Genomic DNA, 20,552 nt, shown 5'->3' on the forward strand with positions numbered 1-20,552 from the left:
ATCTCTCTGTAGGTGATGGCTTTGTTATGGAAGGTTTGGGAATCGCTTCCTTTTAGGTGGTTGTAGAATTTAAAGTCTCTTTTCTGGATTTTGATCATTAGCGGGTATCGGCCTAATTCTGCTCTGCATTATTTGGTGTTCTACGTTGTACACATAGGGTATTTTTACAGAATTCTGCGTGCAGAGTCTCAATTTGGTGTTTGTCCCATTTTGTGAAGTCTTGGTTGGTGAGCGGACCCCAGACCTCACAACCATAAAGGGCAATGGGCTCTATGACTGATTCAAGTATTTTTTGCCAGATCCTAATTGGGATGTCAGATTTTATGTTTCTTTTGATGGCATAGAAGGCCTTTCTTGCCTTGTCTCTCAGCTCATTCAAAGCTTTGTGGAAGTTACCTGTGGCGCTGATGTTTAGGCCGAGGTATGTATCGTTTTTTGTGTGCTCTAGGGCAACGGTGTCTAGATGGAATTTGTATTTGTGGTCTCTCTCTCTCCCTCTCTCTCTCTCTGTCTCTCTCTGTCTCTCTCTCGGTCTCTCGGTCTCTCTCTCTCTCTCTCGCTCTGTGTCTGTCTGTCTCTGTCTCTCTTTCCCTGTGAGCAGTTACCAAGATAGCACCATTTAATATAACTGGTAAATATAACTGGTAAAGACAGAAACATATGAGAGCAGTCATATTCCAGTAATTTAACTAAGGCAGGTTCTAGGGCCTCTTTGTCTCCTGACTGCAGCTCCGGAGTGTTACAGATCGGTGGTCTCTCTTGTGTTTTACTTTGTCTGCAGGGATCTGAAGATTGAGAACTTCCTCCTGGATGAACACAACAACATCAAGATTGTTGGTATGTATGGATATATGTCTAGATATGCATTATATTGTACATGCATTTAGCTGATCCGTAAAGATAGACATGGATATGTCTAGATATGCATTATATTGTACAGGCATTTAGCCAGGCTGATCCCTAAAGATAGACAGTGATAATTGATAATTGATAATTGATATGTGAAAAGGTCCCCAGAACGCTGGAAAATGGCATCCTCGGTGCTCACAAAAGAATAAGGAAAGCCCTGCACTGGGATTGAACCAGAGACATGCATTTTAGACTACTGTACCAATGCTTTAGCAAGCCGCAAGCATACATATTGATTCTCTATGGTAATAGGGCGTCGTTTTTTAAATTATTTTGTTGTAAGCCTTTCCCAACTCATAACTTATTGAACTAGGCAAGTCAGTAAATTACAAATGATTATTTATAATGACAGTCTACCAAAATACCATGTTGTGTTGCTACCGTGTTGTGTTGCTACCGTGTTGATGTCATGTGTTGTTACCATGCTGTGTTGTCATGTGATGCTGTGGGGGCGGGGCTGGGATTCAAATAAAAAATATAGGACAAAACACACATCACGACAAGAGAGAGACCATGTCTACCTAGCAACACAACATGGCAGCAGCACAAAACATGGTACTATAACGACACAGGGTGAGACCGAGATGGAGGCAGATGGTTCGAGTCTCTGATATTTATTAAAATACAAGGCACAGGCAATAGGCAGGTTGAGGACAGGCAGAAGTTCATTAACCAGGTCAGAGTCTGAAAGGTACAGGGCGGCAGGCAGGCTCGAGGTCAGGCAGGCTGAATGGTCAGGCAGGCGGGCTCAGTGTCAGGGCAGGCTGAATGGTCAGGCAGGCGGGCTCAGTGTCAGGGCAGGCTGAATGGTCAGGCAGGCGGGCTCAGGCGGGCTCAGTGTCAGGGCAGGCTAAGGTCAGAACCGGAAGGGCTAGAAAACAGAGGAAAAACAGGAGCAGGGAAAAACATGCTGGTAGGCTTAACGAGACAAGACGAACTGGCAGCCGACAAACAGAGAACACAGGTATAAATGCACTGGGAATAATGGGGATGATGGGTGAAACCTGAAGGGGGGTGGAGACAAGCACAAAGACAGGTGAAACAGATCAGGGTGTGACAGGTACAAACATAAATGGGCACAGATGTGGTAGCAACACAACATGGTAGCAACACAATGTGGTAGCAACACAACATGGTAGCAACACAACATGGTAGCAACACAATGTGGTAGCAACACAACATGGTAGCAACACGACGTGGTAGCAACACGACATGGTAGCAACACGACATGGTAGCAACACAACATGGTAGCAACACGACGTGGTAGCAACACGACATGGTAGCAACACAATGTGGTAGCAACACAACATGGTAGCAACACGACGTGGTAGCAACACGACATGGTAGCAACACAACATGGTAGCAACACGACGTGGTAGCAACACGACATGGTAGCAACATGACGTAGTAGCAGCACATAACATGGTACAAACAATATTGGTCACAGACAACAGCACAAAGGCAAAGAACGTAGAGACAACAGTACATCACGCAAAGCAGCAACAACTGTCAGTAAGAATGTCCATGATTGAATCTTTGAATGAAGAGATGGAGATAAAACTGTCCAGTTTGAGTGTTTTTTGTGGAGGATGAGGGCTGCAGTAGGTATCTCAGAGAGGGGTGAGTGAGGCCTAAGAGGGTTTTATAAATAAGCATCAACCAGTGGGTCTTGCGACGGGTATACAGAGACAACCAGTTTACAGAGGAGTGTAGAGTGCAGTGATGTGTATTATAAGGAGTATTGGTGGCAAATCTGATGTCAGAATGGTAAAGAAGATATAACCACTCGAGAGCACCCTTACCTACCGATCTATAAATCATGTCTCTGTAATCTAGTATGGGTAGGATGGTCATCTGAATCAGGGTCCGTTTGGCAGCTGGGGTGAAAGAGGAGCGATTACCATAGAGGAAACCAAGTCTAGATTTAAACTTAGCCTGCAGCTTTGATATGTGCTGAGAGAAGGACAGTTTACCATCTAGCCATATTCCAAGTACTTGTATGACGTGACTACCTCAAGCTCTAAACCCTCAGAGGTAGTAATAACACCGGTGGGCAGAGGGGCATTCTTCTTACCAAACCACATGACCTTTGTTTTGGAGGTGTTCAGAACAAGGTCAAGGGCAGAGAAAACCTGTTGGACACTAAGAAAGCTTTGTTGTAGAGCATTTAACGCAAAATCCTGGGAGGGGCCAGCTGAGTACAAGACTGTATCATCTGCATATAAATGGATGAGAGAGCTTCCTACTGCCTGAGCTATGTTTTTGATGTAAATTGAGAAGAGTGTGGGGCCTAGGATCGAGCCTTGGGGTACTCCCTTGGTGACAGGCAGTGTCTGAGATGGCAGATGTTCTGACTTTATACACTGCACTCTTTGAGAGAGGTAGTTAGCAAACCAGGCCAGGGAAAAGAGGAAGAAGCAACGGGGATTGTCGCATTTTAAGGGGTGGGAGATGAGGAAATATTGGATAGCAAGGAGGCATGGCTGAGTCAAATAGGAATCCTGACTTAATGAAGTGGTGATTAAAGAGCTCAGCCATGTGCTTCTTGTCAGTAACAACCACATCATCAACATTAAGGGACATGGGCAGCTGTGAGGAGGAGGGTTTATTCTCCAGGTCTTTAACTGTGTTCCAGAACTTATTGAGGTTAAACCCACAGAGAGAGAACTGCTCCTTAAAGTAACTACATTTTGCCTTCTGGATAGCCTGAGTGCACTTATGTCTCATTTGGCTGAACGAGGGCCAGTCAGCCTGAGTGTGTTTCGCCAAATGCAATTCTTGAGGTGGAGTAACTCTGCCAGATCACGATCGAACCAGGGGCTGAACCTATTTTTCATTTTCATTTTCTTTACGGGGGTGTGTTTGTTGGCAATACCACTGAAAATATTGAAAATGAAGGACCAAGCATCTTCGATAGAGGGGATCTAGCTGATTCTGTACCATTTACAGAAGAGGCCAGTTCATGAAGGAAGGCTTTCTCATTAAAGTTTTTTAGCAAGCTGCTACAAATCAGGACAAGACGTTTCACTGAGCTTTATGAACACAGGCTGTAAAACAGTGATCACTAAGGTCGTTTCACTGAGCAGCACAGGCTGTAAAACAGTGATCACTAAGGTCGTTTCACTGAGCAGCACAGGCTGTAAAACAGTGATCACTAAGGTCGTTTCACTGAGCATCCTTTATGAACACAGGCTGTAAAACAGTGATCACTAAGGTCATTACAGAAAACACCAGACTGATACCTATCAAATCCAATCAAATCAAATCAAATTTGATTTGTCACATACACATGGTTAGCAGATGTTAGTGCGAGTGTAGCGAAATGCTTGTGCTTCTAGTTCCGACAATGCAGTGATAACCAACAAGTAATCTAACTAACAATTCCAAAACTACTGTCTTATACACAGTGTAAGGGGATAAAGAATATGTACATAAAGATATATGAATGAGTGATGGTACAGAGCAGCATAGGCAAGATACAGTAGATGGTATCGAGTGCAGTATATACATATGAGATGAGTATGTAAACAAAGTGGCATAGTTAAAGTGGCTAGTGATACATGTATTACATAAAGATGCAGTAGATGATATAGAGTACAGTAGATGGGCCAGGGTGTACATGCACATTTCCAGATATCATCAGCAGTAATATAATCAGGGCACGACAGAGGACAGGGAGAGCTCTGCAGTGTTGATTTTTTATGACATTTGAATGTGCATCGGATGGCAACAAGATCATATTGTACAGCAATTTCATCAGGTAGCATAAATACCAAGCCAGTGAGAGGAGGTTAGAATAGGGTGGGAAGCCAAGACTCAGTGTAACCAATAGAGAGTCAGAGTCCCGAGTGTGGGAACAAACATCGTCTGTCCCACGGTTTGGTAAACAGCAAGTTCATAGTCAACAAAACACGCAGGAGTCATGCAGAAAATAGCATAAAGCCCAAGAAATAAATATAACGACTAGCCAAAGAGTCATTCGCCTCAGTGAGATAACTTGAGAGAGTAGCTCTCTCTGAGTCCAGTAGGCTATAAACGTCTGAGATAAAATAAATAAATAGTAAGCCTATACTAGTTAATTAAAACGTTTCTGAGTAAGCTCACATAATAAGCTTCACAAGTTAGCCTACATAACATTCAGATCAGTCCAAAGTCTGCGGTGTGTGTGTAAGTGGATGTGTGCTGGAGGAGAACGAAAGCTCGGGAGAGAGGGGGGAGTGTGGCGGGGGTACCTGTACCAGACAGGGGGATACAGGCCAGGGAGAGAGGGAGGAGAGTGACAGGGGTACCTGTACCAGACAGGGGGATACAGGCCAGGGAGAGAGGGAGGAGTGTGGCGGGGTACCTGTACCAGACAGGGGGAGACAGGCCAGGGAGAGAGGGAGGAGAGTGGCAGGGGTACCTGTACCAGACAGGGGATACAGGCCAGGGAGAGAGGGAGGAGAGTGGTGGGGGTACCTGTACCAGACAGGGGGATACAGGCCAGGGGAGAGAGGGAGGAGAGTGGCGGGGGTACCTGTACCAGACAGGGGGAGACAGGCCAGGGAGAGAGGGAGGAGAGTGGGGGGTACCTGTACCAGACAGGGGGAGACAGGCCAGGGAGAGAGGGGGGAGAGTGGCGGGGTACCTGTACCAGACAGGGGAGACAGGCCAGGGGAGAGAGGGAGGAGAGTGGCGGGGGGTACCTGTACCAGACAGGGGGAGACAGGCCAGGGAGAGAGGGAGGAGAGTGGCGGGGTACCTGTACCAGACAGGGGGAGACAGGCCAGGGAGAGAGGGAGGAGAGTGGCGGGGGTACCTGTACCAGACAGGGGAGACAGGCCAGGGAGAGAGGGAGGAGAGTGGCGGGGTACCTGTACCAGACAGGGGAGACAGGCCAGGGAGAGAGGGAGGAGAGTGGCAGGGGTACCTGTACCAGACAGGGGAGACAGGCCAGGGAGAGAGGGAGGAGAGTGGTGGGGGTACCTGTACCAGACAGGGGGAGACAGGCCAGGGAGAGAGGGAGGAGAGTGGCGGGGGTACCTGTACCAGACAGGGGGAGACAGGCCAGGGAGAGAGGGAGGAGAGTGGCGGGGTACCTGTACCAGACAGGGGGAGACAGGCCAGGGGAGAGGGAGGAGAGTGGCGGGGGTACCTGTACCAGACAGGGGAGACAGGCCAGGGAGAGAGGGAGGAGAGTGGCGGGGTACCTGTACCAGACAGGGGGATACAGGCCAGGGAGAGGGAGGAGAGTGGCGGGGGTACCTGTACCAGACAGGGGGATACAGGCCAGGGAGAGAGGGAGGAGAGTGGCGGGGGTACCTGTACCAGACAGGGGGAGACAGGCCAGGGAGAGAGGGAGGAGAGTGGCGGGGGTACCTGTTGCTATGTAGTAATATCAGTACATCAGTACGCTGATTCTGTGTGTTATAATATCTATACATTAGGGCTGTGAGGATGTTTGCCATGCTGCTTAACATGTTGTATGTTATAAATGATATGTTATTTCAGGGGGTCAGTACTAGAATGTTATATAACCAGTTGTCATGGAGACCACTCTGGGTCAGTGGTGTTCCGACCAGCTGTCATGGAGACCACTCTGGGTCAGTGTTGTTCCGACCAGCTGTCATGGAGACCACTCTGGGTCAGTGTTGTTCCGACCAGCTGTCATGGAGACCACTCTGGGTCAGTGTTGTTCCGACCCGCTGTCATGGAGACCAGTCTGGGTCAGTGGTGTTCCGACCAGCTGTCATGGAGACCACTCTGGGTCAGTGGTGTTCCGACCAGCTGTCATGGAGACCACTCTGGGTCAGTGGTGTTCCGACCAGCTGTCATGGAGACCACTCTGGGTCAGTGGTGTTCCGACCAGCTGTCATGGAGACCACTCTGGGTCAGTGGTGTTCCGACCAGCTGTCATGGAGACCACTCTGGGTCAGTGGTGTTCCGACCAGCTGTCATGGAGACCACTCTGGACAGGCACAGTGTCTCTGTATGGGACATTAAACAACTGGAGGGACACACACAAGTACACACGTACAAAAAAACACACACACAGACACACTGAAGGTAAATGAGGCATGTTGAGATGGTTTGGGCCTGAGTTAGGGTGAAGGGGTTACTATGTTTACAATGGTTATTATGGTTACTATGGTTGTGAGTTGAGTTTATGGCTGGATTAACCATCTCAGGGGAACCAGTTCTGACTACCGCTGTGGTTACAGTGTGTGTGTGTGTGTGTGTGTGTGTGTGTGCGTGCGTGCGTGCGTGCGTGCGTGCGTGCGTGCGTGCGTGCGTGCGTGCGTGTGCGTGTGCGTGCGTGCGTGCGTGCGTGCGTGCGTGCGTGCGTGTGTGTGTGTATCTGCATGTGTGTAGACTTCGGTCTCAGCAACACTCTGAAGGTAGAGTCTGCTGAGCTGCTGAACACCCAGTGTGGAAGCCCAGCCTATGCCGCGCCCGAGCTGCTCGCCCACAGCAAGTATGGACCCAAGGTCGACGTCTGGTCCGTGTGAGTAACGTGTTGTATGTCACATGCTATATGTTACGTGTTGTACGTCACGTGTTGTATGTCAGATGTTTTATGTCACATGTTTTATGTCACATGTTTTATGTCACATGTTGTATGACACATGTTTTATGTCACGTGTTGTATGACACATGTTTTATGTCACGTGTTGTACAGTATGTTGATAAATGTTACTATGTAGTCAGTACTAGCATGTTATGTGTTGTCTGTTATTTAGGGGTCAGTACTAGCATGTTATGTGTTGTCTGTTATTTAGGGGTCAGTACTAGCATGTTATGTGTTATTTAGGGGTCAGTACTAGCATGTTATGTGTTATTTAGGGGGTCAGTACTAGCATGTTATGTGTTGTCTGTTATTTAGGGGGTCAGTACTAGCATGTTATGTGTTATTTAGGGGGTCAGTACTAGCATGTTATGTGTTGTCTGTTATTTAGGGGGTCAGTACTAGAATGTTATATGTTATTTAGGGGGTCAGTACTAGAATGTTATGTGTTGTCTGTTATTTAGGGGGTCAGTACTAGCATGTTATGTGTTGTCTGTTATTTAGGGGGTCAGTACTAGAATGTTATATGTTATTTAGGGGGTCAGTACTAGAATGTTATGTGTTGTCTGTTATTTAGGGGGTCAGTACTAGAATGTTATGTGTTATATGTTATTTAGGGGGTCAGTACTAGAATGTTATGTGTTGTCTGTTATTTAGGGGGTCAGTACTAGAATGTTATATGTTATTTAGGGGGTCAGTACTAGAATGTTATGTGTTGTCTGTTATTTAGGGGGTCAGTACTAGAATGTTATGTGTTGTCTGTTATTTAGGGGGTCAGTACTAGAATGTTATGTGTTATATGTTATTTAGGGGGTCAGTACTAGAATGTTATGTGTTGTCTGTTATTTAGGGGGTCAGTACTAGAATGTTATATGTTATTTAGGGGGTCAGTACTAGAATGTTATGTGTTGTCTGTTATTTAGGGGGTCAGTACTATAATGTTATGTGTTGTCTGTTATTTAGGGGGTCAGTACTAGAATGTTATGTGTTGTCTGTTATTTAGTGGTTCAGTACTAGAATGTTATATGTTATTTAGGGGGTCAGTACTAGAATGTTATGTGTTGTCTGTTATTTAGGGGGTCAGTACTAGAATGTTATATGTTATTTAGGGGGTCAGTACTATAATGTTATGTGTTGTCTGTTATTTAGGGGGTCAGTACTAGAATGGTATATGTTATTTAGGGGGTCAGTACTAGAATGTTATGTGTTGTCTGTTATTTAGGGGGTCAGTACTATAATGTTATATGTTATTTAGGGGGTCAGTGCTAGAATGTTATGTGTTGTCTGTTATTTAGGGGGTCAGTACTAGAATGTTATGTGTTGTCTGTTATTTAGGGGGTCAGTACTAGAATGTTATATGTTATTTAGGGGGTCAGTACTAGAATGTTATGTGTTGTCTGTTATTTAGGGGGTCAGTACTAGAATGTTATGTGTTGTATGTTATTTAGGGGGTCAGTACTAGAATGTTATGTGTTATTTAGGGGGTCAGTACTAGAATGTTATGTGTTGTCTGTTATTTAGGGGGTCAGTACTAGCATGTTATGTGTTGTCTGTTATTTAGGGGGTCAGTACTATAATGTTATATGTTATTTAGGGGGTCAGTACTAGAATGTTATGTGTTGTCTGTTATTTAGGGGGTCAGTACTAGCATGTTATGTGTTGTCTGTTATTTAGGGGGTCAGTTCTAGAATGTTATATGTTATTTAGGAGGTCAGTACTAGAATGTTATGTGTTGTCTGTTATTTAGGGGGTCAGTACTATAATGTTATATGTTATTTAGGGGGTCAGTACTAGAATGTTATGTGTTGTCTGTTATTTAGGGGGTCAGTACTAGAATGTTATGTGTTGTCTGTTATTTAGGGGGTCAGTACTAGAATGTTTTGTGTTATTTAGGGGGTCAGTACTAGAATGTTATGTGTTGTCTGTTATTTAGGGGGTCAGTACTAGAATGTTATATGTTATTTAGGGGGTCAGTACTAGAATGTTATGTGTTGTCTGTTATTTAGGGGGTCAGTACTAGAATGGTATATGTTATTTAGGGGGCCAGTACTAGAATGTTATATGTTATTTAGGGGGTCAGTACTAGAATGTTATATGTTATTTAGGGGGTCAGTACTATAATGTTATGTGTTGTCTGTTATTTAGGGGGTCAGTACTAGAATGTTATGTGTTGTCTGTTATTTAGGGGGTCAGTACTAGAATGTTATATGTTATTTAGGGGGTCAGTACTAGAATGTTATGTGTTGTCTGTTATTTAGGGGGTCAGTACTAGAATGGTATATGTTATTTAGGGGGTCAGTACTATAATGTTATGTGTTGTCTGTTATTTAGGGGGTCAGTACTAGAATGTTATGTGTTGTCTGTTATTTAGTGGTTCAGTACTAGAATGTTATGTGTTATATGTTATTTAGGGGGTCAGTACTAGAATGTTATGTGTTGTCTGTTATTTAGTGGTTCAGTACTAGAATGTTATGTGTTGCCTGTTATTTAGGGGGTCAGTACTAGAATGTTATGTGTTGTCTGTTATTTAGGGGGTCAGTACTAGAATGTTATGTGTTGCCTGTTATTTAGGGGGTCAGTACTAGAATGTTGTATGTTATTTAGGGGGGTCAGTATTAGAATGTTATGTGTTGTCTGTTATTTAGGGGGTCAGTACTATAATGTTATGTGTTGTCTGTTATTTAGGGGGGTCAGTACTAGAATGTTGTATGTTATTTAGGGGGGTCAGTATTAGAATGTTATGTGTTGTCTGTTATTTAGGGGGTCAGTACTAGAATGTTGTATGTTATTTAGGGGGGTCAGTATTAGAATGTTATGTGTTGTCTGTTATTTAGGGGGTCAGTACTAGAACGTTATGTGTTGTCTGTTATTTAGGGGGGTCAGTACTAGAACGTTATGTGTTGTCTGTTATTTAGGGGGGTCAGTATGTTTGCCATGCTGACCGGGACGTTGCCTTTCACTGTTGAGCCGTTCAACATCAAACAGCTGCATCAGAAGATGGTCAATGGAGAGATAGGAACCATACCCAATGATATCAGCAAAGGTACCACACACACACACACACACACACATACACACACACACACACACACACACACACAAACACTACTCACCTCACACAGCCTTGTCAGCACAACAAACAGAGCTTGTGTTACCGTGGTGATAATGAGTACAGGTCATGTTACCATGGTGATAATGAGTACAGGTCATGTTCCCGTGGTGATAATTAGTACAGGTTGTGTTTCCTTGGTGATGAGTACAGGTCCTGTTCCCGTGGTGATAATTAGTACAGGTTGTGTTTCCTTGGTGATGAGTACAGGTCCTGTTTACCGTGGTGATAATGAGTTCAGTTCAGACCCAATTCAATTAATCTCCCTCCCCCTCTCCACCCCATCCTCTTCTCTCCTCTCCTCTCCTCTCCACCCCAACCTCTCTTCTCTTCTCCTCTCTACCCCATCCTCTCCTCTCCTCTCCTCTCCACCCCATCCTCTCCTCTCCCTCTCCACCCCATCTTCCCCTCTCCACCCCATCCTCTCCTCTCCACCCCATCCTCTCCTCTCCACCCCATCTTCCCCTCTCCACCCCATCCTCTCCTCTCCACCCCATCCTCTCCTCTCCTCTCCACCCCATCTTCCCCTCTCCACCCCATCCTCTCCTCTCCACCCCATCCTCTCCTCTCCTCTCCACCCCATCTTCCCCTCTCCACCCCATCCTCTCCTCTCCACCCCATCCTCTCCTCTCCTCTCCACCCCATCCTCTCCTCTCCACCCCATCTTCCCCTCTCCACCCCATCCTCTCCTCTCCACCCCATCCTTTCTTCTCCACCCCATCCTCTCCTCTCTACCCCATCCTCTCCTCTCCACCCCATCCTCTCCTCTCCACCCCATCCTCTCCTCTCTACCCCATCCTCTCCTCTCCACCCCATCCTTTCTTCTCCACCCCATCCTCCCTCTCCTCTCCACCCCATCCTCTCCACCCCATCCCTCTCCTCTCCTCTCCACCCCATCCTCTCCTCTCCACCCCATCCTCTCCTCTCTACCCCATCCTCTCCTCTCCACCCCATCTTCCCTCTCCACCCCATCCTCTCCTCTCCACCCCATCCTTTCTTCTCCACCCCATCCTCTCCTCTCCTCTCTACCCCATCCTCTCCTCTCCACCCCATCCTCTCCTCTCCCCCTCTTTCTCCTCTCCCCTCTCTCGTCTTCTCCCCCTCTCTTCAGGTGCAGTAGGTTTCGTCCTGTCCCTGTTGGAACCAGAACCTTCTAAACGGCCGACAATCAGATCAGCTATGGAGGAGAAATGGATCAATGAGGGCTACACCAGAAAACCTTTACACACACTCACACACAGGAACAGGTAACACACACACACACACCAAGAGACCTCTACACACAGGAACAGATAACACACACATACACACACCAAGAGACCTCTACACACAGGAACAGATAACAAGAGACTACACACAGGAATACATACACACCAAGAGACCTCTACACACAGGAACAGATAACACACACATACACACACCAAGAGACCTCTACACACAGGAACAGATAACACACACATACACACACCAAGAGACCTCTACACACAGGAACAGATAACACACACATACACACACCAAGAGACCTCTACACACAGGAACAGATAACACACACATACACACACCAAGAGACCTCTACACACAGGAACAGATAACACACACTTGCACGTGTTGAGTCATTCCTAAGTTGAGTCAGTTTTGGGGGCGATCTCAGAGCTAACAGAGTTAGGCCAACAGCAGCGTCTAGTTTCCTCTCAAACACGATTCACGTCGTTAAACACACACACACTTTGCTCATCACATCATTTCTTTGTCATGTCATTTCTTCACGGTCTGCCTCTAGGCACCCTTACCAGATTTGAAAACCATCAAATGTGTGTGTTTGTATGTGTGTGTTTGTGTGATTGTAAGTACATGTCTGTGTCTCCAGGCTGCGTCCTGAGGATCTCAACCAATCCGTGCTGTCCTACATGACAGAGTCTCTGGGTTACAGTCTGAGTGATGTCACCACCATGCTGACCAATAACAGGCCTTCTGCCATCCTGGCCTCCTATCAGCTGCTGCTCAGAAAACTGACCCGCGGAGAGAAAGGGGCCAGGGGCATCAAGGTCTATACACACCCCAGCTAGTATATAACGTTCTGAAAACCATATGTTTCTTACAGCTTGGTGAGTGTCGTCGTCCTACGGTTATTTAGTCCACATCCTTCCCACAACGTTCTGGGAATGATGCAGGGCAGTTGCTTGGCTGTGGAACATTCTCAGGAGCTCCTTTGTTGTTTGATATTTCATTACTATAACAGAACGTTTCGTGAAAGTTCAAAACATGGTTACATATCATTTCAATTTGACATTGGGAATGTTCTCCAATGTTTCAGAGAACGTCAAGAAACAACGTTGAGTACTTCAGCATAATGTTTCCTACAGGTTTCCTCGTGGTTCTATTTAACGTCATGTTCTCAAATTGCTCTGAGAATATTAAGAACACTTTCCATTAAAACCCACAATAAAACGTTTGTAACGTCCAGAGAACATTCTAGGAATGTTATTTAAATATATATACATTCCATTCTCGACATTCCAAACTCAATTCTGTTCTCAGAAAAAAAAACTCCAGTTTTACCGGTCAGGAAACATTTCGCTTCATTCCCACAACCAACGTGAAACTAAAAACATACGCTCCCACAACTTCCAAGGAACCAAATGTGCTAGCTGGGACCTATACAGACACACACACACACACACACACACACACACACACACAGCTCCAGTGTGTGTATTGTTTGTTGTGTGTGTGTGACAGAAGCTGGACACCAGTGAATGGAACCTGCCCAGGAAAACCACCTGGAGAGAGAAGAGCAGCCCTGTAGCCAGGACACAGCAACACGTAAATATAACACTATACTATACTATACTATACTAGACTATACTATACTATACTATACTATACAATACTATACTATACCATATGATACCATACTACACTATACTATACTATACTATACTAGACTATACTATACTATACTATACTATACTATACTATACTATACAATACTATACTATACCATATGATACCATACTACACTATACTATGCTATCCCAAACCATACTACACTATACTATACTATACTATACAATACTATACTATACTATACTATACTATACCATATGATACCATACTACACTATACTATGCTATACCAAACCATACTATACTATACTATACCAAACCATACTATACCATACTATACCAAACCATACTATACTATACTATACCATATGATACCATACTACACTATACTATACTATACCAAACCATACTATACTATACTAGACTATACAATATTATACTATACCATACTGTGCCATACTACATTATACTATACTATATTATACCATACTATACTATACCATACTATATTATACCATACTATGCTATACCATACTATATTATACCATACTATACTATACCATACTATATATTATACACATACTATGATATTATACCATACTATATACCATACTATACTACACTATACTATACCATATTATACACTATACTATACTATACCATACTATACCATACTATACCATACTATACTATACCATACTATACCATACTATACCATACTATACTATATACTATACCATACTATACTATACCATACTATACTATACCATACTATACCATACTATACTACTATACTATACTATACTATACTATACTATACTATACTATACTATACTATACACTATACCTATACTATACTATACTATACTATACCATACTATACCATACTATACCAAACCATACTATACTATACTATACCAAACCATACTATACTATACTAGACTATACAATATTATACTATACCATACTGTGCCATACTACATTATACTATACTATATTATACCATACTATACTATACCATACTATATTATACCATACTATGCTATACCATACTATATTATACCATACTATACTATACCATACTATATTATACCATACTATGCTATACCATACTATACTACACTATACTATACGATATTATACCATACTATACTATACCATACTATACCATACTATACTATACCATACTATACCATACTATACTACACTATACTATACTATACCATACTATACCATACTATACCATACTATACTATACCATACTATACCATACTATACCATACTATACTATACCATACTATACCATACTATACTATACCATACTATACTATACTATACCATACTATACCATACTATACTACACTATACTATACCATACTATACCATACTATACCATACTATACTATACCATACTATACCATACTATACCATACTATACCATACTATACTATACTATACTATACTATACTACACTATACTATACTATACTACACTATACTACACTATACCATACTATACTATACTATACTATACCATACTATACCATACTATACCAAACCATACTATACTATACTATACTAGACTATACAATATTATACTATACCATACTGTACCATACTACACAATACTATACCAAACCATACTATACTATACTATACTATACCAAACCATACTATACTATACTAGACTATACTATATTATACTATACCATACTGTGCCATACTACACTATACTATACCAAACCATACTATACTATACTATACTATACTATACTATACCAAACCATACTATACTATACTAGACTATACTATATTATACTATACCATACTGTGCCATACTACACTATACTATACCAAACCATACCATACTATACTAGACTAGACTATATTATACTATACCAAACCATACTATACTATACTATACCAAACCATACTATACCATACTACACTATACTATACAATACTATACTACACTGTACTATACCATACCATGCTTTAGTACACTATACTATATTGTACAATACCACACTATACTATACCATACTATACTACACTATACTACACTATACTGTGCCGTACTAAGCCGTACTGTACTACACCACACTATCCTATACTATGTTACACTACACTATACTATGCTGCGCTATACTATCCTATGCCACACTACATCGCAATATACTATACCATACTCTACTACACTATGCTACGCTACACTATACTACACTATGCCACACTACATCGCAATATACTATACCATACTCTACTACACTATGCTACGCTACACTATACTACACTATGCCACACTACATCGCAATATACTATACCATACTCTACTACACTATGCTACGCTACACTATACTACACTATGCCACACTACATCGCAATATACTATACCATACTCTACTACACTATGCTACGCTACACTATACTACACTATGCTATGCTATACTATACTACACTATGCCACACTACATCGCAATATACTATACCATACTCTACTACACTATGCTACGCTACACTATACTACACTATGCCACACTACATCGCAATATACTATACCATACTCTACTACACTATGCTACGCTACACTATACTACACTATGCTATACCATACTCTACTACACTATGCTACGCTACACTATACTACACTATGCCATGCTACATCGCAATATACTATACCATACTCTACTACACTATGCTACGCTACACTATACTACACTATGCTACGCTACATCGCAATATACTATACCATACTCTACTACACTATGCTACGCTACACTATACTACACTATACTATACCATACTCTACTACACTATGCTATGCTATACTCTACTACACTATGCTACGCTACACTATACTATCCTATGCCACACTACATCGCAATATACTATACCATACTCTACTACACTATGCTACGCTACACTATACTACACTATGCTACACTATGCTATGCTATACTCTACTACACTATGCTACGCTACACTATACTACACTATGCTATGCTATACTATACTACACTATGCCACACTACATCGCAATATACTATACCATACTCTACTACACTATGCTACGCTACACTATACTACACTATGCTACGCTACACTATACTATCCTATGCCACACTACATCGCAATATACTATACCATACTCTACTACACTATGCTACGCTACACTATACTACACTATGCTATGCTATACTCTACTACACTATGCTATGCTATACTCTACTACACTATGCTACGCTACACTATACTACACTATGCTACGCTACACTATACTACACTATGCTACGCTAAACTATACTACACTATGCTATGCTATACTATACTACACTATGCAATGCTATAAACTACACTACTACACTATGCTATGCTATACTATACTACACTATGCAATGCTATACTATACTACACTGTAGTATACTATACCGTACTACACTATACTATGATATACTATGCTATACTACGCTGTGCCATACTATACTATACTATACTATGCCGTACTATACTATGCCATACTATGCCGTACCATACTACGCCATACTACACCATACTATGCTATACCGTACCATACTATACCATACTATACTATGCTATACCATGGCAATATCTACAGCTATACACTACACTACACTACACTACAATACACTACACTACCCAACACTACATATTATATATTATATATTATATACTTATAGAAGAGCAGCCCTGCAGCCAGGACACAGCAACATGTCAATATAATACTATACTATACCATACTATTTCATACTATACTATACTATACAATACTATGCTATACTATACAATATTATACTATACCAATTTATACTATACTATGCTATACTATACTGTACTATCCAATGCTATACTGTACAATGCCACACTATACTATACCATACTATACTATACTATACAATGTTATACTATACTGTGCCAAACTATACTATACTATACCATACCATACTATGCTATACCATACCATACTATACTATACTATACTATACTATACTATACTATACTATACTATATCCTGCTGTGCTATACTATCATGCTATACTATACTATACTATACTACACTGCACTGCACTACACTACACTACACATCTATATACTTATAGAAGAGCGTTCCTTCAGCCAGGGCACAGCAAGAGGAAGGGTAAGTGTACCGATTAAACACACTTCCTCATTTGGATTGTACCATTTCTAAGACAATCAGACGATTTAGTTATTGACCGTTATGTGTAAATTCCCACTAGTGGCCCAATTTCAAATCTGCAAAAAAACGTCACACAGCAGCAACAAGACAATAGATTTCAGGCAGTCTGAGCTGACATTTTAAATGCCTTCTGTCTTATTTAAATGTTCAATTGCAATGTAATAAATACAAATAAAAGTAAAGTCAAAAAACATCCACTTTTCTTACAAAGATTAGGGCAGTATGTTAGGGCAGTAGATTAGGGCAGTAGATTAGGGCAGTAGATTAGGGCAGTATGTTAGGGCAGTATGTTAGGGCAGTATGTTAGGGCAGTATGTTAGGGCAGTATGTTAGGGCAGTATGTTAGGGCAGTATGTTAGGGCAGTATGTTAGGGCAGTATGTTAGGGCAGTAGATTAGGGCAGTATGTTAGGGCAGTATGTTAGGGCAGTATGTTAGGGCAGTATGTTAGGGCAGTATGTTAGGGCAGTAGATTAGGGCAGTATGTTAGGGCAGTTTGTTAGGGCAGTAGATTAGGGCAGTAGATTAGGGCAGTATGTTAGGGCAGTATGTTAGGGCAGTATGTTAGGGCAGTATGTTAGGGCAGTATGTTAGGGCAGTAGATTAGGGCAGTAGATAGGGCAGTATAGGGCAGTAGATTAGGGCAGTAGATTAGGGCAGTATGTTAGGGCAGTAGATTAGGGCAGTATGTTAGGGCAGTATGTTAGGGCAGTAGATTAGGGCAGTAGATTAGGGCAGTATGTTAGGGCAGTATGTTAGGGCAGTATGTTAGGGCAGTAGATTAGGGCAGTATGTTAGGGCAGTTAGGTATGTTAGGGCAGTATGTTAGGGCAGTAGATTAGGGCAGTATGTTAGGGCAGTTTGTTAGGGCAGTAGATTAGGGCAGTATGTAGGGCAGTATGTTAGGGCAGTAGTATGTTAGGCAGTAGTAGATTAGGCCAGTATGTAGTATTAGGGCAGTATGATTAGGCAGTATGTTAGGGCAGTATGTTAGGGCAGTATGTTAGGGCAGTAGTTAGGGCAGTATGTTAGGGCAGTATGTTAGGGCAGTAGATTAGGCCAGTATGTTAGGGCAGTATGTTAGGCCAGTATGTTAGGGCAGTAGATGTTAGGGCAGTATGTTAGGGCAGTAGTTAGGGCAGTATGTTAGGGCAGTATGTTAGGGCAGTAGATTAGGGCAGTATGTTAGGCCAGTATGTTAGGGCAGTAGATTAGGGCAGTATGTTAGGGCAGAAGATTAGTATGTTAGGGCAGTATGTTAGGGCAGTAGATTAGGGCAGTATGTTAGGGCAGTAGATTGGGGCAGTATGTTAGGGCAGTAGATTAGGGCAGTATGTTAGGGCAGTAGATTAGGGCAGTAGTAGATTAGGCCAGTATGTTAGGGCAGTATGATTAGGGCAGTATGTTAGGGCAGTATGTTAGGGCAGTATGTTAGGGCAGTAGATTAGGGCAGTATGTTAGGGCAGTAGATTAGGGCAGTATGTTAGGGCAGTAGATTAGGGCAGTATGTTAGGGCAGTATGTTAGGGCAGTATGTTAGGGCAGTATGTTATTAGGGCAGTATGTTAGGGCAGTTAGATTAGGGCAGTAGATTAGGGCAGTAGTAGGGCAGTGTTAGGGCAGTAGTTGGGGCAGTATGTTAGGGCAGTAGATTAGGGCAGTATGTTAGGGCAGTAGATTAGGGCAGTATGTTAGGGCAGTAGATTAGGGCAGTATGTTAGGGCAGTATGTTAGGTAGATTAGGGTATGTTATGTTAGGGCAGTAGATTAGGGCAGTATGTTAGGGCAGTTAGATTAGGGCAGTATGATGATTAGGGCAGTATGTTAGGGCAGTAGATTAGGGCAGTAGTATGTTAGGGCAGTAGATTAGGCCAGTAGATTGAGCCCGGTATGGTAGGGCAGTATGTTAGTAGATTAGGGGTAGTTAGGGCAGTATGTTAGGGCAGTAGATTAGGGCAGTATGTTAGGGCAGTAGATTAGGGCAGTATGTTAGGGCAGTAGATTAGGGCAGTATGTTAGGGCAGTATGTTAGGGCAGTAGTTAGATTAGGGCAGTATGTTAGGGCAGTAGTGTTAGGGCAGTATGTTAGGGCAGTAGATTTAGGGCAGTATGTTAGGGCAGTAGTATGTTAGGGCAGTAGATTAGGGCAGTATTAGGGCAGTAGATTAGGCCAGTAGATTAGGGCAGTAGATTAGGGCAGTATGTTAGGGCAGTAGATTAGGGCAGTATGTTAGGGCAGTAGATTAGGGCAGTATGTTAGGGCAGTAGATTAGGGCAGTATGTTAGGGCAGTATGTTAGGGCAGTATGTTAGGGCAGTAGATTAGGGCAGTATGTTAGGGCAGTAGATTAGGGCAGTATGTTAGGGCAGTAGATTAGGCAGTAGATTAGGGCAGTATGTTAGGGCAGTAGATTAGGGCAGTATGTTAGGGCAGTAGTAGATTAGGCCAGTAGTTAGGGCAGTATGTTAGGCAGTATGTTATGTTAGGGCAGTATGTTAGGGCAGTAGATTAGGGCAGTATGTTAGGGCAGTAGATTAGGGCAGTATGTTAGGGCAGTAGATTAGGGCAGTATGTTAGGGCAGTATGTTAGGGCAGTATGTTAGGGCAGTAGATTAGGGCAGTATGTTAGGGCAGTTTGTTAGGGCAGTAGATTAGGGCAGTATGGTAGGGCAGTAGATTAGGCCAGTAGATTAGGGCAGTAGATTAGGGCAGTATGTTAGGGCAGTAGATTAGGGCAGTATGTTAGGGCAGTAGATTAGGGCAGTATGTTAGGGCAGTAGATTAGGGCAGTATGTTAGGGCAGTATGTTAGGGCAGTATGTTAGGGCAGTAGATTAGGGCAGTATGTTAGGGCAGTAGATTAGGGCAGTATGTTAGGGCAGTATGTTAGGGCAGTAGATTAGGGCAGTATGTTAGGGCAGTATGTTAGGGC

General features: G+C 42.8%; 1 protein-coding gene across 1 annotated transcript in view; it reads left to right on the forward strand.

Annotated features, from left to right (window-relative positions):
* LOC115117373 (uncharacterized) overlaps positions 1-20,552 on the forward strand; it is a 45,953-nt gene that overhangs the window by 10,454 nt on the left and 14,947 nt on the right. Inside the window, exons 4-8 of the mRNA XM_065026084.1 lie at positions 782-837; positions 7,261-7,393; positions 10,369-10,496; positions 11,674-11,809; positions 12,430-12,623. Of these exons, the coding sequence (XP_064882156.1) occupies positions 782-837; positions 7,261-7,393; positions 10,369-10,496; positions 11,674-11,809; positions 12,430-12,623 (647 nt within the window). The remainder of the gene's footprint in view (positions 1-781; positions 838-7,260; positions 7,394-10,368; positions 10,497-11,673; positions 11,810-12,429; positions 12,624-20,552) is intronic.

The sequence above is a fragment of the Oncorhynchus nerka genome, linkage group LG13 (assembly GCF_034236695.1).
Source record: "Oncorhynchus nerka isolate Pitt River linkage group LG13, Oner_Uvic_2.0, whole genome shotgun sequence".
NCBI lineage: Eukaryota > Metazoa > Chordata > Actinopteri > Salmoniformes > Salmonidae > Oncorhynchus > Oncorhynchus nerka.